This window comes from Acanthochromis polyacanthus, chromosome 9, assembly GCF_021347895.1.
Source record: "Acanthochromis polyacanthus isolate Apoly-LR-REF ecotype Palm Island chromosome 9, KAUST_Apoly_ChrSc, whole genome shotgun sequence".
NCBI lineage: Eukaryota > Metazoa > Chordata > Actinopteri > Pomacentridae > Acanthochromis > Acanthochromis polyacanthus.
Genome location: NC_067121.1, coordinates 26,046,429 through 26,072,293, shown reverse-complemented (window position 1 = coordinate 26,072,293; position 25,865 = coordinate 26,046,429). Strand labels below are relative to the sequence as shown.

Genomic DNA, 25,865 nt, shown 5'->3' with positions numbered 1-25,865 from the left:
CAGACCACTCAGGTCATCTGGATCAGGTCTTCTCGTAGTTCCTAGAGTAAAAACCAAACAGGAGAAGCTGTATTCAGCTTGTATGCCCCATATATATGGAACAAACTCCCAGAAAACTGTAGATCAGCTGAAACTCTTAACACATTTAAATCCATTCTGAAGACGTACCTGTTCTCAGCTGCTTTTGATTAAATTATTTTAACTCTTATTTTATGACAGTTATTTTAAACAGCCCTTGTTTTCTGATTCTTCTTTTTGATCTTTTTCGCCTCGTGTTGAAATGTGCTATATAAATAAATTTGCCTTGCCTTATGCTGTACTCAGAATGCGCATCCATAATGTAACTGTCAGTTTGAGTTTTTATTACTTATACCCAAAATGTCAAATTTTTTAAAGGTAGTCTGTGATTCTGGGGATGATTGTTGAGGTTTAGGAAGTCGGAACATTTACAGTAGACAACAGAAGTGAGTTCACCTGTGTCAAATATCACTTGAACGTGAAATGATTCAAAACTCTGTCAGCTACAGTACCTGCATTGCTTCGAAGCTGAACAGTAAGGTCTCTGCTCTTATGTCAATGTCAAATGCTGCGGCATTGCTAAGAGACGGTTTCTCTCAGCTGCAGGGTTTGTGTTGCTTTAAACTTCTCTTTAAATATCCCCAAAGGTGTTCTATTGGATTCAAGTCAAGCGACATACTTGGCCAGGTCACAGCTTTGACTTGTTTTCCTCTTCAGAAGCTCTTGTGTGATTTTGGCAGTGTGCTCCAAAATGCTGTCACTCAGGAATATTCCTTTTCTGCCAAGCTTCTGAGGGTCAGCTTGTCAGCCAGTATTTTGGTATACCCACAGGCATCCATGGTGCCATCTATAAATGTTATCTCTCCAACACCTGCACTCCTGCAGCACACGGGCATCACACTCCCACCTCTGTGCTTCACTATTGGGACTATGCATTCACTGAGGAAGTCCTGGCCAGATTTGTACCAAACTTGCTGGATCCCATCGGAGTTGAACAGTTGTGTGTTGGTCTCGTCGACTACAATGTGTGCTCCCAGTATTCATCAGGCCTTCTTTGTGCTCTTCAGCAAAGTTTCATCTTGCAGTTTTGTGCCAAAAAGCAAGCAAAGTTTTTTTCATTAACCCCGTCCATAGAAGTTGAAGCTATGCAGCGTCCTCCACACTGTGTGAGTTAGTTCAGAAACTCTTATTTCCACTGATGACCCCTGTGCCAAGTCTGAGCACTTTACTGTCTGTTTTACAGATAGACCAGATCTCTAATTATAGAGGGACATCCACTGCAACTCTGATTAGTATTAATGTGGCTCACTCTATACCTCCTGATTACTGGTGCGACTGAGTTTCACTTGGACAGAGATCTTCCTGTGTCCTTTACCATCTTTGTAAATCCTCAAATTTTTCTTGATGCAGATAGTCACAGCCCAAAGGACCAAAGCTGCAAATGTTCTGATACTATCAGATCATTTTTTATCCGTGTTCATGCAGTCACGCTGACTGGAAGTCACAGGCACACTCTGGACTGTTTTTATTCACAGGTGTACTTATTTTTACAGCCTTGAGTTTCTACTTTGAGGCTGATTTTTCAATATAAAGTATCAGTTTTTGATTGTTCATGAGAGGAAAGCAGGCTCTACTTGTCAACTTATAAATAATGCAATTATTGAGAGGTGATACAGTTCTGAATCACTTGACATTTAAATAACATTGCAGGGGTACACTCACTTCTGCCATACACTGTAGATGGTTAGCATTTGACAGATTCATCATTCCTTTTGCTCAGCCACACCATCTTTCCCTGTCTCTCCTCTTCCTCCCTTTCCTTCTGCCTTGTGCCCTAACAAGACTGTGCATAGGACACAGTGGATCAGTGTTGTGCGAATCAGTCTGAGACACTGTTTCCCCATTCACAGAGCCGGGGCTGTGTATGAACGCTAGATTTTTTACTGTGCACACACAGAATGGACATCTAGGGGACCACAAGGAGATATTCGCTGAGTTTGACAAAATGTGCATTGCATGAGAATCGCTGGTTCCACCGTTCAGTCTCTCTCTCTTTCTCTGCGGCCACTTTGTCATTGCGAGATTTCTCAGATAGACTGAGATGGCTGTATATGTTCACATCTAAATTCTTAACTGGAAGTTCCTGCTCTGGTTCAGTTACTCCTAGTAAAAGTGAGTGGAAAGAAAGTTGCGCTATAATTGGTCAATGCGTCTTGTACTGAAACACCAGCCAACTGTGTACAGAAAAGACATGCAACTGGACAAATACATACGGACACATTTGCAATCCCAGTTCTTTCTCTGAAGTTCATTTGCAGATTGTTCTTTAAGATGCTGCCACACTATTGAACCATGCAGCCTTCTAATAGGGACTCAGTGTCTCAGATGAGGGAAGCAGCCTATAGTCATGTGCTCTGCCTCTGTCAAAGGCATAGGCTCAACTGCTAGCCACCTTATTAGCAGGGGCTCAGAGGGCCAAGCCAGCCATGACTACATGGTAATGGGCCTCTCTCAAACATCTTAAAGAGGGATCAGTTCAGCACCATGGACCTCTGTCAGGGAACCACAGTTTGAATTATTTTGAAAATCACATTATACATGGAGGATTCTGAACTTAGTTCTATGTAGGTCTATATTAAAAAAAAAAAAAAAAAAAAAAAAAAAAAAAAAGACAGCATACCCTGCATGCGCTTGCTTTCACTTGGGTGCAAGCACACACACAGAAACAGACGCTTATGTCTACTGTCACTTAACACACCGCATGAAGACATCAGAATTGACACGGGGGCTCAGTAGCATTCAACCCCATGCTTTCATTTTTTGCCTGCAGCTAATGCCTCACTTCCTGGATCCAGGGACAGGATCCAACATTTATGAGAACAGGCATCAAATGAAATAAAAATGGCACGCCAGAGAGAGCCTGAAGAACTGTCGAACATGATGAAACTCTCGGACACCCCAACTTGCACACAATGAAAGGGAAGAAACAAGGAAAAGAGGCGACACCCCCTAAAATGAATGGAAAGCTTATAAACTGAGAAGACATAATGAGTAGTGTTGTGAATACCCTCCACGGACATGTTTGCCTAACATCTCATCTGATTTTAGAACTCCACAGAGTTCAGATCTCTTTAATTCATCTGGTTGTTTGGATTTCATTCCCGTGAGCTACATCCAAGCATCTTGAATGTAACCCACCCGGGCAGACTTGCCAAGAGAAGGCCGAGGATAGTGATGTTTGCATTTCTGTGGGAATAGCTCTCCAAACAGCAGTTAAGTGGAGGAGGACTATTTGTAGATATATTTGGCATTCTGTGGGCTGAGGGATTGTTGGCACATAATCTAGGTCAAGAAGGCTGTGCCAGTAAAGATCAGAGAACTGCTGTGCATTAGCTGAAAACTATAGTACTGTTCATGAGACTTTTTTTTTATTGTCATACTTTGTTCATCAAATCACCTCTATATAACCACTCAGAGCTGAAAGGAGTTCCAAAACTTGGTGGATGAAACGCAACCTTCTAAGGCAGCAGCGTATCTAGGATGGATTACACAAGGAAACATGAAATGGTGCCAGCAATAGTGTAGTTTTCACCCACAATGTGACTACCATATACATTTATCTTTGTGGCCATTTAGCATTTTAATAAATTTACTGGAAGCAGAGAGTGTCCCCTACTCTTTAAATGAAACCATATGACACAAAATAGCATTTTTTCCCGTGGCTAACACAGATTAATATGGCTAAATTCAGGCCAGGTGTGAATGATGGCCTTAGAGCGGGCAGTATATAACCTTTGCGTGTCTGTATCTATGTGTGTGTATCTCTTGGAGAGCAAAGGCCGTGAATGAACTCCTAAATCACACTATTGATCAGCCCTTCCTCCAGACAGACACTGGGATCGAGGGCAGTTAAATGGCCTCTTTGGCGATTCACACTAAATTCCTTCAAACCCTCCTCCCCTCACCTCCATTATTACCTCCTCTCCTCCTCATCCACACTCTCCTTTCCCTCCTCTCATCCTCATCTTCTCATGGCCAATTTACACCATAACCCTCCTAACTAGTGCTGTGCAGTGCTTTCTTGGTGGGCTTGGTTTTTCCTTGATCTTACATGAGTCTACACCAAAGCTCTGCCAAGTCAAAAAAAACAAAACAAAGACTGCCCCGATTCATGCACAAAATTTTTCTTTCCAAAATAAAGGTCTACATCACCAATCTGTGCTCATAGGTGGACATCGTTATAGGGCTGGAAAAGTAATAATATACAATTACCCTTGTTACCAGCATATGTTTCATGGAAGGCTTTTTTGAGCTGAGAAGCAGTTTTTCTTGCTTTTGCAGGATGCAAAAATGTATTATCTGTACGTTTAGGGATTCAATTTTGTTCTATTCTTCACTAAGTGTAATGTTGTACATGTGCCTGTTAATCTAAAGGGAGTAAATGCAGATGAAATGGTCCTTTAAACAGAGATGCACTGCACATGATTGCTGCAAGATTTTCATAATTGTGACGGCCACAAATTTTGTACAGATACGGAGTACCTGTACAAATGCATTTGCAATGCATTTTATATTAAGCAGAGGGATTTAAAATAGACAGCAGTGCGTCCTACCTTTGACTGTGCAAACTTCTTCAGAAACAAAGACAGACCAAAATATGGTTCAATAAATAAATAAATAAAATATCTATATATATATTTAAGTGCTATATTATGGGCTGTGAGGTGCTATATTCTTGGATTAAATATGCAATGTTCAGTGGTACCACTTCCATTGTGTAGTATTGTACCACACAGTAGTCTTAGAGTTGTTTATCTGTTTAGTCCCAAGTGCCATCCTTTGATTTTTGTCTCAGACTGAAAGGTTAGCTGAAGCTTATTTCAGCCTGGCACACATTCCCATTACGTTGGCGCTATATGTTACGCCTTTAATCCACCTCTAATGTAGATATTCAGGTAAATGAGGAGTTGCACAAAAGTGAGAGAAAACAGCACATATTGAGGCAACTAGTGTGAGGCCCTGACAGCTTTTCAGAAACTGATTTTTACATGAATCTTTTTCAACATTTGGTTTTCAGTCCGACAGAGATGAAACACAGACATTAGCCATGTGGACTGTCTATTTTTCTAACTGCATCTCAATCTGGGACATCTTGCCAGCTGACCTAATCCCCTGCAGCAGTTTGTTTATGTGTGTGAGACTGTGAATAGCTTTTCACTTAGTCTGTGTTCGTGCTAGAGAGAAAATGGCAAACTAAATATCCAGTATACAAGATTACTTTTGCAACTTGCTGTAATAATCTTTTACTTATCCTATGAAGCGCTGATTGCTTGGTCTGGCTGATGTTGGGTTTTTCTTCCAGGTGCTTTAGGGGAAATAAAACCATAATCGTCAGGATGTTTAGCAAACCCACAAATTCATGCGGCTGGGATTACTGGGATCCCACTCCTTGCAAAAAAAAGTTTTGCTCTTCAACCAACACAGCAGAGCAGTGTCCACCACTTTCCTGAGGTATACCGTTTTTCCGCCTTCAGCCTTCATCTTCCATGACCTCGGTGTACTTCAGGTCAAAAAAATATGGCCGACCATTAAACTGAAAACCTACTGTCATCCTCATAATGGGTAATCCATGATTGCATTTAGCTTTAGAGTTTCTAAAATGTCAGCCCCAAATGTTGTAGCACACCAGCATCCATGGATGAATACATCTGTGATGAGGTCAACTGGCAAGCACCACCATTTGAGATCGCTCATGCACTTAGCAAAATGTCCATTTGAAGTGGCTACTTTTGGTCAAACTTTAAAGCAAACATTTAAAGATACATATACAAAAAAACTATCACATTTTTTGAAAAGCGGCAGGGAATGGTTGCCCTAATATATGCTGTCTGTACAGTGTTTGGTACAAATTGTGATTTCCTCAAATTTGTACAATAGCGTTGCCATGTGCAAACACAACATGAAAATAGAACCACAATATAGCCACAATATTGCTAGTTATATCAAATTTAAATAGACCAGAAGTACCCTAAGGCTGCTAAAATTCCAATTTCTTACAGTTTGCAAAGATTATAGTATTATTTTGTATCAGTTCAGATTGGCATGAAGCCCTTATTGTATGACGGATGACTGACAATGCATTCGGAAGTGACATGATCCTCTGAGCCTAGTTTTATAGAATACCAAGACCTTGCCTATTGTCAGTTTGTTTTGGTAAAACCATAGACTGTATATAAAGATGGACATAGCATCTGGCTCCAGAATTGAAGCCAACCCGGAAGCGTCAAAAACTTGCAATATCATGCCGTCTGCTAGGGTTGGCTCCAAAAAGCTTTTCCTCCAGAGACCCCAATTCATTTTTGGAAAAAATAAAATTTGATAGACTGATTTTCTACAGCTCAGGATTTTTTTCCCGTTAGTTTTCATGGTCAAAATGAGAGATCAGGTGGCCGATCTTAAAATAAATCAATACTGAATTTTAAATAAATCGTTAAAGTTGGCGAAGCCAGGGGCCGTGGCTATACTTGATAGACAGCAACAGAAGCCTCTGCGGTAAAATGTGGGCGGGATAAAAGAGTGCTCAGCCAATCCTGCCCCTAGTTGCTCTCCGGTCCAGCATGTTTGATGACGCTTTTGACGTCACTGACTCCAAAAAAATCCAAAACGGCGACCAACGGGTGACGTCACGGTTAGTTTACGCCTGGGTAAAACCTGCATTCTGAGTGGACAAGAGGACTTAAAGGCTCACAAAAATGGAATCACACTTTCTTGCTGCATGCAAATTTTTTTTTTGTGAACCCAAAAAAAGAGAGACGAGTGTCTTTGCTTTTCATGTTCAAAGTGCATCATTAACATTAATTCCTTCTGGATACTTCCGCATCACCAGTGGCCCACTATTGAAACCCCCTGTCGAAGCAAGGAACAGCGCAATTACCTGGCGACAAAGGGGCCACATAGGGCTGGACATAGGCTTGGCAGATTACTGGCAGACACCTCATTACTGCAGAAGGCTTCAACAATAGGCCTGGGCATTGCTTCTTCTACATCTATCTGTCAAGTGTACTATTAGCCTGTCAAATGGGGACAGTCAGCACCATTAGGCCACCTTGATAATCAGACCTATTTACTCCCTCATTTTCCTCTCCTTCACTGTCACACTCCCTCAGTCTGGTGGGGTGTGTGTGTGGGTGTGTGTGTGTGTGTGTGTGTGTGTGGGGGGGGGGGTGTGGGGGGGGGGGGGCGTTCCATTTCTCCATCCTGCCTCGTCTTTCCTCCCATGACTCATTGTCAGAAAAAGACGAGTTCAGCTGGTTATTATATTCTTCTGAGAGTCGTCGTAATCAAATCCGGTATGCCCTCTACCAACCAGGCGAAATTTAATTTCAAAATGTACTCCCATACAAAAAGGATCCAGATAAAGCAATTACTGGTACTATTGCACTGGTCCTTTAGATAAATGTAAAGTAAGTTCATTCTACAATTAAAGTGAAATAAGGGGCTCAATTGGAATCCATTTGACACTAAAGATTTCATCATTGGATCAGACTACATATTAGCCATCGCCCATCTGTACAGAAAAGGAAGCACGACACAAAATATCAGAGCTCGGCCAACTAAAGGTTACAAGGACACAAGCTTCCCAACTTGTCGCTCTTTCCTTCCGAGAATCTTTGGACTGACAGCCCCTTGTCTTTCACCACACAGTAACTCCACTTTACGTCAGTTACTAAGTCCCACAAGCTGTGATTTTCACGGTCCATCCCATCCACAAGAAGAGAAAAATGAACAGGGCCTCATTTAAATTTTTCACTTGGTCAGTACTCGTCCCTTGATATGTGCCTCTGTGTACAAGTCAAAGATCTGCAAAAGCATGAAAACACTGCAGCAAAAAAGGACCATCAAAGACGATATCCTCGGACTGTCATTTCCATTGGCTGGGCTCAGATCCCACCACAGACACAGTTGGAGGATGAGTTCACACAATGCAAGTACAACACTATAGAGAGAGGACTGCGAGAGAGCGAGAGGGAACGATAACACCATGAAGGTAATTTCCATTCCCTCGGCACAGATCCATCAAAGGGGAAGTCAGGGAATGCACACACACACTTACACACACACAAATGCAAACATGCAGAGGCAGACAAGGAGAGAGCAGGAGTGAAGAATACTTCACTCTGGCCGGAAAACAGCAGCTCGCCATGCATCCATCTTGGGTTTGTCTCTTCTAATCTGACAGTTGAGTAAGAGCTGAGCTTCCAAGGCTGTTGTGTAGCTCTAAAGGTGTGTTAAACATTTGTCTATCTGCTTTTAGTTAAGCTAAGAACAATGCAACAAATAAATGAGAGGCTTCGCGGCTCACACAAAAACTCAAAAATTTAAGTGAGTCAGATTTTTAAAATCTAGAGAATTAAGTAAGATATTGTTTTTCAGACAACAGCCAGTTTGTAAAAAAAAAAAAAAAATCTGAAGCTTTACTTAGAGGTTTCAGTTGGAGTGGTGTAGCCTTCAGCAAGGGGAGAAATGCTTTGCTGCTGAACGACACTGCTCTCAAAACAAAGTCTCGTTAAACAAAGACAAAGGGAAAAAAGCCCACACACAACACAACAACGACAACAAAGGAACATGTCAGTCTCTGAATCAGCCATCCTTCAACTGCCAGATGGGAACTTTAGTAAAAGAATTTTATAAATGACTTATGTGTTGTTTGTGGAGGGATGATTACCTTTACCAGTGTTAAAAAGCCAGAATGTCTGCAATGCCCTGAGAGAAATGCAAACTCGGGCTATTCCCATCACAGGATTAGACGTGTAAATAAACTACAAAGGAAAAGAGGGATGGTGCGGTGAATTGTGCTCGTCCAAACGCAAAATCTAACATGCTGTGTCTTGGGTCTAGGTGTGAACTCCTGGAACTGTGCTTTCAAAATGGGAAAGTCATTACTTTGATTTGGAGAAGGGAGGTCTAGAATGAGAGCATGTATCCTCACCTAACCATGTTCCCTCACTCTTCAAGGCCTCATTATTCACAGTGAAGCAATGTGAAATCGTAGTAGCCCCGGAGTCTGCTTAGCCATGAAGTGTGAATCTGAAATGCGCATTGTGCGAGATGATCCTCTTTTGAGGTGCAATGATTCACATTTTTACAATAATAGCACTTTTTTTTTTCAAATAGAAAATGAAATCGAACGACTTATTCAAAAGGGAACCCAGATTTTTTACAGAGAAGAAAGACTTAAAAAGACAACAATGCCAGTAAAGGAAGTTACGTGATGTTATTGCAGATGGATAAGGACAGTCGTCATCATCATCACTATCATCATCATCAGAGCCACCACATCATCATTATGATCATCACACCTCGCAGTAGCAGGCACTTACCAGCCTGGTTGGTGGTGATGTCTATGGAGACGTGCTGTGCTGGGTATGGGCTCTTATTGCTGACACCATTGACCGCCTGTATCTCGAAGCTGTAGAGGGTGTGAGCCCACAGGTTGCTGATGAACACCCTGGTGTCTGTCAGGCCCAGCTGTCGGGGAACAAAATCCACGTTGTCATCGCAGTGGGAACAAGAGCGCCGGTCGGCTCGGCACTTCTTGCACACTATGTTGTAGACGACATCATCGCGGCCGCCCGTCTCCCTGGGAGCGTGCCACTCTAGGATCACTGAGGTCTCATTCACGATGGAGATCACATTTCTTGGGCTGGATGGAACGCCTGTAGACAAATATTGAAAATCATGTGAGCCAAACTCGAACGCGTCTACAGTCTTTAAAGTTCATTTTTACATCAGAAAACATTTTTAGTAAAGCCATCATCATCCTTAAACCAAAATAGCACAGTGCTTGTAAAGAAAAATAAAAGCCGTTTCATGTATTTGTCCCCAGTAATTTAGCCATTTCACAACACTAATAAATATAAGTGCTGTCGTCCAAGAGCAACTCGTCTTTTTCTTATTTTTCTACATCTTCAGCACAATTGGAATGCTAATTTATTCCATTCACACCCAGAGAGATCATACAGCGAAACATTTGTGTCTATCAAACATTGGTTATTTAGCAAAATGCAGTGTTGCATGGAGTATTCTTATCCAAGTGGCTCTGGAGATTCACGCTCCCATTCACTCCCTCATAGCCCGCAGCTGGAGCAGAACCTCAAAGACGATATTCAGAAAGAAATCGAGAAATAATAAAACTATTGTTTTGCTTGAGTGGTGGCTTAATATTAGGGTGCAGAAAAGTGGCTCGTTCAGCCTCCTGCAATTGGAGCACAATTCCTTACGAGTTCAAATCTGTTCAAATGGCAGTGCAGAATTTTGCTCTGCGGAGAATCTGTGTCCCTCCGGCTGCTCAGAGGCAGCTCCTCTCAGATACCAGACAAAGCAGAAACTCGCCAAAGCCCTTAGTCAGTGCTGCTTAGTTCGAGTGAGGCAGCCCTGCAGAGCTGATCTGGTACCAATTTATCCTCCATAAAGCCTGACCTTTTTTATGAAGAGAAGTTAAACTGACCCATTTCCAGATCCACTGTGAAACTAAAAATTCACTCAATGCTAAAAAGCCTTTGAGGTAGTACTCAGCTCTCGAACATTACATTTCCCCTTCTTCATGTTGTTTTTTTTAATCCAACCAAAAAAATATGATACCGAGAGGATTATATACGGATTTTTAAGCATATTACACTATAGATTCATGTTTCTATGGGAGCAGAGCAGACAGTGACTTTAGTCAACACAGACATAATTAATCATTGTTGCTGCTAGCCCTGTAGGATTGACCTGGTGAGCCGGGACAAAATGGCAGAACACACAAGGGTCAGTGATAGGAAGGGCGTGAACTCTATAGTGTGATTACTGTGGTCTGACTGAGAGGACAGCTCCTGCTCCATATACAGGGTCAAATGGCACTTAATTTGGTCCTTGGATACTAGCAGATGCATTGTATGGGGAGAGACAATATGGCAAAAAGGGGCGTGTGTGAGGGAATTGGAAGCACTTCAGCTCTTTCCCTTGGGAACTGCACAATAGGCACTTCACGTGTTACTCGCACAGCATGTATTCTCCGTATCATCCATCACCTACGTGCACTGGGCCCCAAACTTGCATTGCTGGGGGAGGAAAAAAAATAATGCACATCTGCTCAAGTGGAAAATACATGTGACACAAATATGCATGACTGAACTACCTGTTTTGTGTGTTCGTGTCTGTTTGTATCAATGTATACAACATTTGGGAGGGGGAAAAAAAACAAGATCTGACTGATGTCACATTTCAGTAACAACCACACTCCATGTATGCAGGGACAGCAGAAATCAGATATGACTGCCACCTAACCAGTCATATTCAGACTGTTATTGCAGCGCTCGGCTGTCTCGATATGTCATTGGTTTTAATTTGTTGAGGAATTAACTTCCAGGCTCTTATTACGCTCACATTCATTTAGCTTTGACATTCAGATTACATTGTGCTCACATACATGTTCCCTTCATTTAAATTACAAGAGCAAGACATTATTTATCCAAGCAGGCCTCGACATGTTTGCAACACGCCACAATAAAAGCTCTGTTTTAATGGTGCAATCACACCAACACGTGGCTGGTCATTTGCACAAGAGCAGTGAGGCTGCATCAGCGCACGTGTGGCTTTCTGCAATATGGCCAACTGCATTATGCACAAAAGAGTCTGGTGAAGAGCAACGTGAATAGGACTGGTGCAGTCAGTCGCATTATTTATTTCATATCCTTTAAGCAGATGTGGCAATCACAGTGGCACATTACGATGCTGGCAGACTAAATCAGCGAGAGAGAGCGAACATGAACGCCGTTTCCCAGAAATCCCACAACAGCACAGCAGAAATGAACAACAAAGGAAATAAAGAGCCAGGATGATGTGCCTGTTTAAGTTGAATTAATGGGGATACTGAGAGTCTAGTCACCTTGTTTTGCACTCACAATGAAGGCACTGAACACACAGCTGCACAGCTACTTCTGTTTACATGCAACAATGGTGTCTCTGGTGCCAAAATTATATGTCTAGGTGTTGACATGGCTGCCACATAATGATCCTTTTTGTATTGTTTTTCCTCCCTTTACATTTCACCACAATGTACCTCTGTGTTGTCATATTTTACTGTAATTGTAAATGTATGCTAAAAACTTCAACCTGATCATCTCGAGCAAGAAGCAGAAATCAAGTGCTGCGATGACCATCCACGTGTTCTTACCCATGTGTATTCCGGAGTCACTACAAAATTATTACACGAGTACTCAGGGCTTATGGGTTGGACCACAGCCCTGCCTTCAGTTTGAGCTCCGTTGCACACTTGTAAAGTTTCGTTATCTTGCACAACTGCATTGCTGCCGTGTTTACAAAATCTGTCCACAGAAATCCAGACAGACACACAGATAAACACCTGCCAAAGTAATCATAACCGTCTTTGCTGTAGTTCCCACAACAATAGGTGTTGTCTGGATCACATTTTACCACGATGACACATACACACAGACTCCCAAGGTAAAACAATACCAGCCACACTGGTAATTACACAACATGGGTAAACCTGCCCACTGCATCAGCACGGTATCCAAATTATAAGGTAAGACTGAGCTAAAAAGAGAAAGTTATGTCTAGGGTGAAATAACCTGATTTTTTTTTTTTTTTTTACAGATTGTGCTTTTTAGGCATGTGGCACATTCTATACCTACTACTTTTTGGACAAAGGCCATGTCAAGGCCAAGTTATTACCGATATTCCATTGTTTGGATCAGTCTTTGCAGGACTAAAAGACAACAACAAAAAAAACAAAAAACAAGCAAACTGTTTACTTCATCTATATATATAGGTACAGAAGCTAGGAAATAAAAGGAGATCACTTTTAAAGTAAAACATAAAAGAAGCATATGTCCTTAAAACAAGGAGCGAGTGTAATTGTGTTGAGCTACCTTGCGTTTTTTAACTCATTAAAAGTAAGTAAAAATGGCCTTTGGCAAAAAATACACATTACTATTCTGCAATATCATTACATGCATAATCTTTTCAGTTATAATTACTATGCCATGCCACTCCCCCTCTTATGTTCTCAATGCACTTACTGACTGCTATGCCTTGCTGACCTGGGCTTTAAGGTGCCACCTGGGCTGTAAAAGACCACAACCCAGTTTTCTCCCCTGCCTGCTAATATAAAAGGCACCCCAGTGCCCAAAATAAAAACGTCGACACATTGTTTACTCATCCACTCTTTGAGCGGTCCAAGGCCAGTGCTTCTCTTCTTTCAAACTGTTTGTTTTTATGATGTGAAACAGGCCTCGAGGGACCAACAGAAGGTCCCTGTGCGGAGATACTGATCACAGCCAGAGAAGCTGGGAGACAGAAAGAGGGCTTGTGTGGGCTGGTGAGACATGAAATAAAGCATGTTATAAAGACCAATACTGTGTTTCTGAGAGACTGTAGGAGACATAGACTGTTTGTGTCTGTGCTGAGCGGCCCAAGAGATATGGGTGCTTTTATGATGACTTATCTGAAGGGATACAGTTGGAATTGGCTGCAGGATAATCTCCAAACCTACTTTACTCTCTGACTTTGAATGCTTTTTGACCATGACTCTGCATGTATTAAGCTTCAGATGTGGCAAAAACTGGTGTAATTTTGAACATGTGTGTGCATGCATGTACAGTCTGGAGCATTATGTCTTCCCAGCCAGTTCAGGGATTACAGTAGGCAAGACAATTACTTTGACTTAGCTCCATTTACTACTGCATTACCGAGAGAGGAAACTGGCCAGCTGATGGCTGAGGTGTGGGAAGCACCCTCAACTCACTCCAGAGGCGAAGTAAGAAGAAGGAGAAAAGGAAAAAAAAACTATAGAGAAAGGAGAAGAATATTTATGCACTTTGACGGCTCACTCTCTGTTCTCTTTGAAAAAAAAGAAGAGAGGCAGTGAATAAAAGAGCAAAGGAAAAAAAGCTAAATGGGATGATGAGTAGAATGGAAAAACAGTCTTCAGTCAGGAATTTTGATGGGGTTTGTTTGTATTACAAGGCACAGACAGTGATTGAAACGGCTCAAGGAGGCTTTCAGGGGACAGGCCACAGATATGAGTATTGAGTGAGAGCCATGAGACTCAGAGCCAATGTGGTACAGATCAGGAATGCAGAAATTCATTGAAGCCATACTATTTTCCCCTCTCACTCCCTATATTTATGTTGATTCAATTACATTCTAACGATGTTCGCCATGAATCAGTTAGTAGCTGGCAATGGTAGTTTCCAAGATGCTTACGCAGCATGTTTATTTTTTTTACATGACACCGTACTGTGCCTCACTTGGACTCTCATATCATGTGCTACTATGAGCTATGAGTCAAGCTTCCCCACATAGCTTTTATCATTTCAGTTCAGGCTAAATCTTCAAATGTACATATTGAAACCTGACTGACACATCCCTCCCACTGTGTTGATTGGATTGGTTCTCTGTCTTTGACATTTGTCCCCTCCCCCCATCCACTCCCTTTCTTTCTCCAAGATTCCTCACACCAGGAAGCTCCATCACTGCATCCCCTCTCCCCTACGGACCAATAAGCACTGGTTTCACCGCTTGACTCCCCTCAGTTACCACTCAACCTGTCAGTCTCCTTTTCTGACTCTCACACTGAGAGAAACCCGCTGAAACCAGCATGCCGGAGCCGGCTGACCTCCCCCCACCGATCCATTCCCACACGTACACATTAACTCTTTTTCACACATGCACACCCGAGAGGAAGGAGATGTACGTCAGACTGGGGCCTGGAGCCTGGACCAGGAGGGGATGGAGTGAAATGCAAACCGCTGTCCCCAAAGTCCTACACTGTGCTGGGTAGCCTAGCTGAGAGGAGTGAGCTTCACATTGCGAGACAGAACACTTGTGGTGTTCCTCCCCTCGGGTATAGATCGGAGCCAGTACAAGACAGAAGAATGGGGAAAAGGAGGGGGTGGGAGGTGGAGGGGTGGTTTGAAGTGCATCCCAGGCTTGGCATATTCATATCCCTGAAGGTGGAGGGGATGGGGGATGTAGCATGAGCCCGAACCCCCCGCCGACAGAGCCAGGCGCCGGACAATACATCAGCAAGCTAATCAGACTGATCTGGAGCGTACAGGGACCCGGGCCTCTGACAATGGCAAGAAGCGCTTAAGCTACAGCTTCTGCTGCTACAGAGTGGCCTGATTTAAGCTACTCCAGCAGTGCGCTTATCAGGACCCACAGTATTAAAGAGATTCTTGATGATCTCACTGGCCTCCCTGCTGAGATCTAGGGCACCCAGAGCATCAAGCTCAGCTGCTACTGTATGTTTCAACCTTCAGAGAACGCTTTGAATATGCTGTTGCAAGAGATTTCTGTTAACACAAATTGTGGGGCCACTGAAGTTGGTTTAAGATGTTAATGTTAAAAGGGAGACTTGGAAAAAAAAATTGTCAGTAGGACATTTAAAATGCATGCTTGAGAAATAAAAGCTTTTTTCACAGAAATGGAATACAGCCTGTTGTAATGAATATTTTACTTCGTAGTGGACTGTGTAATTGTGATTGTAACAGGCTTTTTTTTTTCCTTTTTGAACTCGTGAATAATTATGCAACTGAATACCTGGGATGTGTTATCAAAAAAAATAGTCTAGCCTAAACATTAAGGTGTACAGAGGATTTCAGTTCAGAACAAAATGAAAGGAAAAGTGTGGAGCAGAAGAAGGAGGGGCCAAATTAACAGAAGAAGAGACTAAAAAAATTGAAAACAGAAAAAAGTAGCAGGCTGCAATGGGGAATGGAGCATAGACCGTGGGGATCTCTTCAAAAATAATCAGTGGGGAGCTGTTGTGGTGATTGCTTGGGGAAAATTCAAAGCCTCAAGGTAGAGACAGATGCTATAGCTGATGGAACATTCGCCAGTTCACCAGAGAGTGACGCAGCGTGCCATGGGGGCAGAGAAAACTCAAGGTGAAAAAGGGGCGTCATCCACTGGGAACATCTGAAGCCTAAAGGTGTGGATGACTACACTTGGGAAGCATTCAGAGACAGACAGCCATGCAGCATTGGGCTTCCTCTGCAGCTTTAAGGCACTTATTCAAAATAAAAAAAAACATGGCAAATGAGGTGCAATGAGTACAGGTTTTAGGTGTCAAGGCTATGCAGCTGCTAACCGATTTGGAAAGTAGTGCGGTCCTGAGCCCATTCCTGGGGCCAATTAACTAGGTCTATGTGAATAAATCAAGACTAAATGAATACATAACCAACCCAATAATGCTTCCAGGTCTGCTGCTGCGAGGAGAACAAACCATTAAGATGGTCCCCGGTGGCGGCGAAGGAAGAGAGGTAAACAAAGTTTTTGGGGTCTAACAGCGCTCTCCTTCTGTGCAACTGCGTGTCAGCAGGGACGACAGGAAGGCTTAGCATATTGCTTTTACATCATATTAAGATAACTATGATGCTGCGAGAGGCCTTATTGGATCTCCAGCGGATAACGGCAGGACAGTGTCGAAGCTTCACAGCATCTGCCTGAGTAATTAGGACTTCAGGGGATGATACCAGACAGAAAGTAAGAACAACGGCAGAAAAGAGGAAGAGGAAGACAGACGGAAAGAGGGAGATAACTGGGGGGAAACCGAGAAGAAGCTCATTGGCGGAGTGATGGAGACGTCAATGATGGAGGCCCTGCTATGTGATTATTAGTACCAGACGGAAGAGACAACTGGGGGCTGAGACACATGCTCATTTGAAATGCTGCTTCATGTGCTGGCTTGATGGCACGAGACAGAAAAATAAAATTATGCTATGAAAATAAAATTGTGTGTATGCATTACTGGGCTATTCAATATAAATGTCACATATCCATTTACACTATAATGGATAATGCATACATGGATACTCCTGTTCCAGGTTCTTGTCCGACAAGAATGTGATTGTTTGACAGTGTTACGGTGCGTATGCAGTATCATTTATGGTGTACTTACTGGTGCAGGGTTCATCTGGCTGATCGCCGTCCCCACGGTAGTAGCCATTGCGGCACACACAGATGGTGGCAGCCTCAGCTGTGGAGCGGCTGTTAGGAGGGCACTGCAGACAAAGACCTGGACCTTGGGTTGACTTGAAGGTACCTGGTGGACATGCTGTGACAAGCGAAAAACATGGTCAGGAGAGGAATTAAGAGGGGAAAAAAAAACCCCAAGAACATGCATGAATCAAGCATCTGGGTCTAATATATCCATCTGCCTGAATGGTATGCAGGAATGGAAACAGATTGAGATAGAAAAGAGTCCAAGCTAAACGAGTTCTGGGCAGTTTTTTCTAGTTTTGTTCTCATATTGATGAAAGAAATCAGACATTAGATGGTAATTAGTGAGTTTTACAGGCTAGGAGCTGGTGTTAATTGAGCTTTATTACACTTGGAAAGAGGCAGGATGTTTCCACTCTTCATGATAAGCTTGCCTAAACAGGTGTGGGCTGTTTGAATTCAAGAATGGCATTAAACTTCTCATCTAACTCTTGGCAAGAAAGAGAATGTTTTACAAAATGTCAAACTCTTGCTTTAATCCTGAGTCTACACTCGTGTGAATAATCAGCACAGCAGGTTTGCCGTGCTCTGAAGACCCCAATGTCGTACTGTGCAACAGTTTTAGGCACTGTAGATGTTTTCATTCTTATCCATCACCACGCACCATCAGGGAGGCTCAGACAGGCCTCAAATTCATTCTGCAGCACAACCTCAATTACAAAAACGCAGCCATTGCCATAGCACAAGCTCTAGTGAGAAGAAGAGCAAGCGGTATAGCAACAATCATGCCGGAACTTGTTTGTGGAGGTTGCTGTGATGTGTCAGAGTCCTAAATTTGAAAGGTCCATAGTGGAGGACAAAGATTATTGTGGCTGATATCACTGCGTCTAAGTGCAAGCAGTAATCTAATCCATTTACTCTCATACCCCAAAAGAATATAAAGCTGAAGAGTTTCTGCACTGTGTGGAAGGATTTACCGACTACAATAACGATGATAAATGTGTAATATTTTAGCAGGCTCACTGATGGGGGAGGAAACGGTTTTGTTGCTGCACTGCAAAGAGGGGAGGGGTTATAAATTTAATGGAACAAGGCTGCGTCTATTTGCCTGAGTAAAAGATTGCAAAGGCGTGACTGTAGGTATACATGGAGGTTATACTCATGTGTAACAAACACATGTTTTATTCCTTTTCTCACAGACTGTAACTATAGCTCCAGGAGAATCCCACTGAGAAAATGTGCAGCCAAGACCTATACATCATGAAAAAAAGGCTTAATATAGGGTCTGGAGACGAGGACGGAGTTTATCAAATTGATGAGGTATTTTTTGGGCTAAGGATTTCAGGTATTAAAAGCAAAAAGAGATTGATTCAATCAACGTTGAATATTCTTACACAAAATGGTTCTGTTGCATCTTTGAGCCTTTTGTTCCAACATGAACAGCTTGGTAAACGGGACTTATTTAAAGCAACAATGATGAGGACTTGGTCTCTTTGCCCTCACTGCCAGGTCAAACTGTAGAGAATGGAGTGCTCTAAGTGAGAAAAGACCTTTAGACCTTTATATCAACATGTTTTTGAGATTTAATTAAAAACGTTATGATTCATTAAAAATGCACTGAGAGGTTGGGTTTGGAAGATAGAGTCTACTTTACTACGGTGTTACAAGGGCAGGTACCTGCTTTTATGACTGTTCCATTCATACCGTTCAGCCAGCCTTTCTGATGGGCTGTTAGCGATGGATTGAGAGATTAAAAACAAGAGTAGGAAAAAATCTGGCAGCAGAGAGACTCACACACGTACACAACTCAACCGGCTGCTCAGCCAGTGGCTATTCTTCCAGCTCCTTTTGGTGTGGCTGGCACACCAGAGGCTAACTCACTGACTGTATGTCTAGTCACACAACACTATCCACACATGACCAGATCCCCACATACATGACCAGACTCCAACAACCACAAACAGCCAAGAAAAAAACTACACATTGCTATGCTGTGGACGCTCCAGAGCTGTTTTGAAACTATGCATGTGTGGAATCATAGTTCTACAGGGTTTGAAAGAGCAATATAAAGGCAACAGTGTTTCTGCCAGGCAGAGTGAGGCTCGTTTTTAGTGTGGGAGTAGAAGTTTGCGACCTCTCTTGACTTGTAATACACAGAATTCGTGTGTGACGAGATCAAGCTCCTTCTGATACAAGGACACGGAGACTCTTAAAAGCTCTCTCTGGCCATATGGAAAAGCACAAACCAGCTGCAGAGCCATTTTATAAAGCAGTAACTTCCAACGATATCAGAGATTACAAGGCGATAAAACGCAGATCAAAAATTCATTTTTAGCAAGAGAAGGGGAGAGGACTTATGTGTCATCATCTCTGTGGCATAAAACTCAAACATCGGGGGAGGCAGAGAGCCGCATGCATGCAGATGGCCAGCTCACCCAAACAAGCAGCAAACCTTCAAACGCATTGCCTGGCTTTTTATGAAAAGGGATCACAATAGGTTGTTGAATGTGTGTTTAATGGGGTGTGAGCCGAATACGTACGGCCAGTTCTGCCCTCGGGTTGTGTGTTTACAGACAGACAGTAGCCGGCCTGGACACTCGTAAATGGGCAAAAGTGAAGGGAAAAGCAGTGGAAAGGCTGTGCTGATTCAGCTGTGTGAGACAGCAGAGCGGCAAATGTGCCTCAAAGCAAACTTGTGAGCAGAAAGAATGCACACACTCTCATAGGCATCTACACATACTCAGGTAAACGTACACACTCCGTAGCCCTGAGAACCACCCCCCGTGTTGTCGTAAGTGCTATCCTCACTTTAAGAATACATTTACTCGACTGATTTACACGGCGACACATGTAACCACTGATGACCCCATTAAATGAGATGGCGCACCCGCATTTTCCGCCACTTGACTAGAATATGTTCAACAGAACCCGAGATAATTTAATGCCTCTCCTTGGGAAGCCGAAGATGCTACGATCAGCATTACAGGAAGGGAGATAAGTGACAGCCAAGCAAAAACAAACAGGCAGCCACGCACACATACATGCAAACACTGTGCACAAGATGAATGTCCATCCAGATTAGAACTCCTACCACCGAGATGAGGCTCTTTCTCTAATTGACACATAATATGGGCACGAATCCTAGCATTAAACTCATTAATTAACTGCTTACTGATCTGCCTCGCCGAACGAGAGGGAGGAAAAACCAGATATGAGCAGAGAGAGAAAGGGAGAAGGAGAAAGTGATGTGAATAATCTTAGCAAACCCTCCAAGGTCTCGTTCTAAGGGCAGGCAGCGGTGGGCTGAGCGGCGATATGCTTCGCTGAATTTGGAATTGAGCCCAAAGTCTTTCCCCCTGATTTGTGAATATTTAGATTGGAGGAGGCCAGGAGTTCCTGTGCCACGGAAAAAAAAGAAAAAGAAAAAGCACACAGACCCATCAGTCATCAAATGTGTTGGTTTTCGGGGACAGGAGGGGATTGAACATTAGATCAACAAGCAATTAGTCTCCCCAGTGGGAGAATAACCCACAACTGAACTGGCTGCATGCAGAAGCAAAACATTCATTCCTTTCAAGTGATCCCTACAGGATTCTCTCGGCATTGTTCTCTCCTCCTCACTTCTTCTTTGCCCTCACATCTTTTTGTCTGTCCCACTGGTAATGAATTGTTCTCTCGCTTCTCCCACTTTCTTACCCCTTGTTTCTCTTGTCTTGAGTGACGGGTTTGAATCTGTGTTAAGGTTGACTGTCTTTGTATCCTACTCTCCCGTCTCCGGCTCACTCTGCAGCGTGTTGACAGAGTTGTGGCAGCTGTGGATCACTGCTTGCTACTCATCACAGCCCAACTATGCTGACCTCATGTCACAACAAGCCTGACTGGCAGAGACGAGACGATGATCATCATGATGGTCATTTTCCCAGCCAGTAGTATATTACTGATAGTGATTTATGAACAACTCTGTCTATGGCACATTTCCGAATTCAGATATCACCCGGAGGAAATGTTGATCCTCTTTCTGCACAACAGTAGCACATTGATTGGCCAGGACAAGAGCTACATGAGAGGATTAGCAATATGAGCAAGTCACTGTGTGCAATGGCTGATGTGCAGAGCAGGGAGTTAGTGCATAGGGGTTAGACTAAGCAGAGTGCTTGCTGAGTGCATAATACAGTCCACACTGCAGGCAATACATCACACATGGAGGCACACTGGGACTGTCACAGAAGGTGCATGTGTTTAGAATGTGCAGTTGCAAAAAATGTATATAACCCATAAGAATCCAAGGTAATTGGAGATGTGGGATTAGTGGAGGCAGTGCGATAAGAATTACATTAACTTGTCATGCAAGCATCACCAGGTGGGTGTGAGATAAAAAAATGGAAGTATAGGAATTGCAGAAAAAGCTGATGTAAAGAATTGTGACCAAGTTGGATTTAGAAATGACTTTCCCTACTTAAATCCAATCAAAGTTGCAGTGCACTAGGTCCTCCCCTGACTTTTCTGTTGGCATCAGTCAGAAGTATGTATGAGGTTTTAAACCGGCAGAAACGGTTTGGCAACAAATTGTGGGAAATGCAATCAAACATGCAGCAGCTGGTGTGGAAAGGTGCTCAAGCGTACGTTATATATCTGAGATTTTATCAAGGAAGTTCCTTTTTTTTCAATGTGATATATTTATCAGCAATTCTCTGCCACTCCAGTACTGACAAAAGTTAAACAAGTCAAAGCTATGCTAACACATTTGCCTGACATAGTCCATGTTTTTCTAAAATATAATTCTGTTTTACTAGTTTTATCTTTGACATACCAACTCTGTCTGTCTGAGGCTTTAAGGGAGAGAGGTTGAGAGTTGCCTGCAGTGACCCTTAAGTACAACTCTCAGCCACCCAATACACCCTTAACCCCAACCCTCATCCATCACATGGGATGGATCACAGGCTATAGAGGCTTCGGAGTCATGCACACACCCTCTCACTCACAAACCCTCATGCAGACAGGCTTACGACCAGGTCAAGACCCCAGTTGACCCCTATTTCACTATTTTGTTGCTCAGTCACTCAAAGACAGCGCTCTCCCACTCGAACCCACAGGACGCTGCGTCCATGCCAAGTGCATGCCTGTAGAGATTTGTTTATGTGATAAATCTGAGGATATCAATCGAGTGGTGGAATAAACACCTTTGTTTGACAGAGGGGACTCAAAACGTGGCAGGACAGCCAACATCTTAAAACAAAAAGGCAATCAGCGCTGCAGCCTATTGGTATTCAGTCTTGCTCTTCTGTCATTGTTCATTTTCCAGCCACAATCCACGTAATGAGCTGCTTTTCCAACCCAGGTGTTCCATTTCTCCACAAGGTCATTGAAAAACACAATAGAATTATTTGAGACCAATGCATGGGTTTGAAACAAAGCCTTGTCAAAATCATCAGAAAATGCCTGCAGGATATTAAAAGCCAGGGTAAACTGCCTCTCAGGGTTATGATTTATTCATTTATAGACACTGATTTGAGAACAATTTCGCATTTTTCTCATAAATCGTCAGCAAAGGTCAGCAGGGACCAGGTATCTCAAAGATCTGGGACTCCGAAGAAGTATGGAACGTCTCCCTACTGAGACCGTATCTGTTTTACAAGAAGGCATCCAGAGTTCACGGTGGTGACATCTCTTGCTAAGTCTGGTCAGTGTAAGTTTCCACTATCTCCTGTCATCACCTTCTAATCTCAAAGACAGAGAGAATGTGAGGGAGGGGATAAGAGTGCCGGAGTAGTTTTCTCAGGAATAAAGGTATGGTCAAAAGACAGCATACCTCATCTGCTTTTGTTAAGAGCGGCGGTGCTGAAGAGTTCCGCCCACAGAACACTCCCCCTGGTCATTAATCATCTGTCCATTCTGGCCCTGCCACAGCCTTTCCTCCAAGGTAAAAACATGCGGCTACACCCGCAATCACCCACACAACTAGCGCCTATACACATACATTTTACACACATACAGATTTCCCAAACTTTCGCACCACTCATCTTGACATACCTGCTCTCTCGACTAGCTAATACAGCAACATCTGACGCTGCAGAAACCTCAGTGAACAATACTTACAGCCCCCGGAGAAAGCTGAGAAATCCTCCAATTAGGGCTGGAAGTCAACACAAAGCTATATTGCTGTGTAGTCTTGAATCGTAACAGAATGGAAGGCAATATCTCACACAGAGAACATACATAAAGCAAGGATAACAGAGACGTCTTAAGTTTTGGAAATAGAGGCCTTAATTTAATAAAAATCCAAGCAGTTCTATAGTGCTTATGTATGTGTGTAACATGGAAACCATGTCTGATTGGCTTCAATAGAGGGCACTGCAGCAGTAAAATAACTAGAAGATGAGCAGTGTCCAGCTAGAGAAAATAAATAGGCCTGTTTGCGATTTCTCCCAAATATTCTGTTTGCTTCACATATGGATATGAAAGCCAACAGTTTGACTGCTAATGCTAATGAGCAGAGTGTGTGTCTGCTAGACAATGAATAGAGGAGGACCCAATCTCTTCAAATTAGGGTGTGTGTGCGTGCGTGCATGTGTGTGTGAGCCTTAACAAACCAGCGAACAATTTAGCAGACAGCCCACGCCCCTGGGCAGGCTGTTACCATGGTAACCTCACAGCCAGTATTTTTTGGCCCACACTTTCCCTTTGAACAGCCGGCCAATGACAGACCAGCCGACTGGGAAATCTGGCTTACTGAAAGCGCATGCACGAGTTGTGTGTCTGCATGTGCCCAAATGCCTGCTTGTGCGAGTGCACGTGCAAAAAAAAATATGAGCCTGATACAGATCAAGAGAGCTATCTAATCTTTTAGCTCCACACAGACTCATCATAACCAAGTGTTGCATTGGCAGTCGGCTGCTCTGTATCTTGCCTAGCACATTGGCTCAGGTCACTTTTATTTCCAGGAAGATGCGACCATGTGCCAAGGCACTGGGCATATATTTCAGGATCGAGGAGTGGTCAGAGAGGAGCAAAGGAAAAGGAGATAGAGAAGACGAGGAGGCATTGGTATTCCAGGAAACTCCGCTGTGCCAATCCATCCCTGGCTGGCAAGGTAGTAGAGAAAAACTGCCCTTCGAAACATATCGCCACTCAGCAGGCAGTTACATGTGCTCGCACTACAATCTACACTGTAATCAGAACCTAACAGGGGACTGACCGGGCTCGTTGCCCACCGCCAACTAACAGAGACAAAACAAGAAGGGGCGAGGAAGACAGAGATGGAGTGTTACTTGATGAGGGGTGAAATCAGTCAAGGGATGTTGTGTGAGCAAGCAGCATTTTATTGTCAGTATTTGATTGCACTATTGATTTGATTAATCTATCTTCACTCATATAGCGAACTGGACAGCCACCCAGTTATTGTGACGTGCGAGGACTTTCACAAACTTTAGTGTCAAATGAAATCCAGCTCAGTCACAGAAAATGTCTATTGGGAAATCTCCACTTTACACCCAGAAAATCAGTTGTTGTGTCCTGCGTTGAGCAGTCTGTGGATAATGACTTGATGATGAAATAATCATAAATCAGCAGTTAGGGGCATGCTTCAAATACCTTGCAATTGGGTCACATGGCAAATAAAATATATGTTCCAAGAAAAATGGCTCTCTCTTTCTCACCACCACAAGTTGTGAGGAGGCCATTAGCTTTCTCTGTCTCAGCACTTGTCTCTTTTAAAACGGATCTAGCTCATTAACTTCATGGCTAGATCAATTAATCTATAGCAGTTAGCCAAAGATGCCCACTCTTGCTCTTTTTGCTCCTTTGCTGTTGCTTCGCTCAACAATGTCCATTACATTTACAGCCTTGAAACCTTTCTCTTTTTTCCAACAACCATAGTTCTGACATAAGGAACTTCACCTAATGGAAAACTGCAGATGAAAAACAATACATCAGGATACTGAGAATTAATTAGGGTCGGAGAGAAAAGCTTGCTCGTTAAGAAATGCACTTTTGTCTCCCGTATACAATTGGAAACTTGCAAAAAAAGTGAAAAAAGAAACAGAGAGACAGATTTGCAAAGATGTGATCAAATCAGTTCAGCAACAGTTGGACTGTTATCAGTCAGTCTAGTCATTTGGCAAGACAGAGACCCTTTGTCTGTGGACGCTTTGCATGAAAACTGGCTCAGGTTTTGTTATTTGTTCACAAAGTGTGTAATTGAAAGTTAAAGTGAAAGCGGACGGAAGACTCCGGAGGTGATTTCAAGCTGCGAGTTCGCAACTACAGATGTACCTTTTAGTGATGTGACAATAAAATGCTCACAGTTAAGCCATTTGTTTAGGGATTTATCAGAAACATCAAACAGTAAAAAAAAATAATCAAAGAGTGATCAGGCTTTGGTGTTGTTTTTACATTTCAGATTTTTTGCTCGTGTTATCAGATAAAATAAATCTCCTAATAATATAATATCATAGTATAATTAAGCAGCTAAGAGCAACAGCTAAAAGACAAATGATATATCTTGTTATTAAACGGAGAGAAAAATCTTAACAGTGGTTAATTTAATTTTACCTTATTTGCATGTCTGCAGAGCTCAGGGTTTTCTGCTAAGCTACTTAGTAGTAAAGCGATGTACTTGTGATATTGATTGAATATGAAATGAAGATTGGCCCAGTGGACTGATTTTTTTTTTATTTTTCTTTTGTACTGACTGCTTGATTCATTCCTAGGAACTAATTAAGACAAAACTATTCCCTTTCTTGATCTTGCAGGTATGTGTCTAACACATCCTTACAATTAATTTTGATCTTTTTTTTTTCATTTGAAGTCCAGGAGAAGAAAAACTAATTGCTGCATGG

At 42.7% G+C, this 25,865-nt stretch overlaps 1 protein-coding gene across 2 annotated transcripts in view; it reads right to left on the bottom strand.

The window, feature by feature from the left end:
* Positions 1–25,865, bottom strand: part of LOC110951754 (ephrin type-B receptor 1-B) — a 162,967-nt gene that overhangs the window by 47,009 nt on the left and 90,093 nt on the right. For both annotated transcript variants that reach the window (XM_022194981.2, XM_022194982.2), the window contains exons 4-5: positions 16,988–17,143; positions 9,399–9,734 (exon numbers count right to left, since the gene is read on the bottom strand). In XM_022194981.2, coding sequence (XP_022050673.2) covers positions 9,399–9,734; positions 16,988–17,143 — 492 coding nt within the window. The remainder of the gene's footprint in view (positions 1–9,398; positions 9,735–16,987; positions 17,144–25,865) is intronic.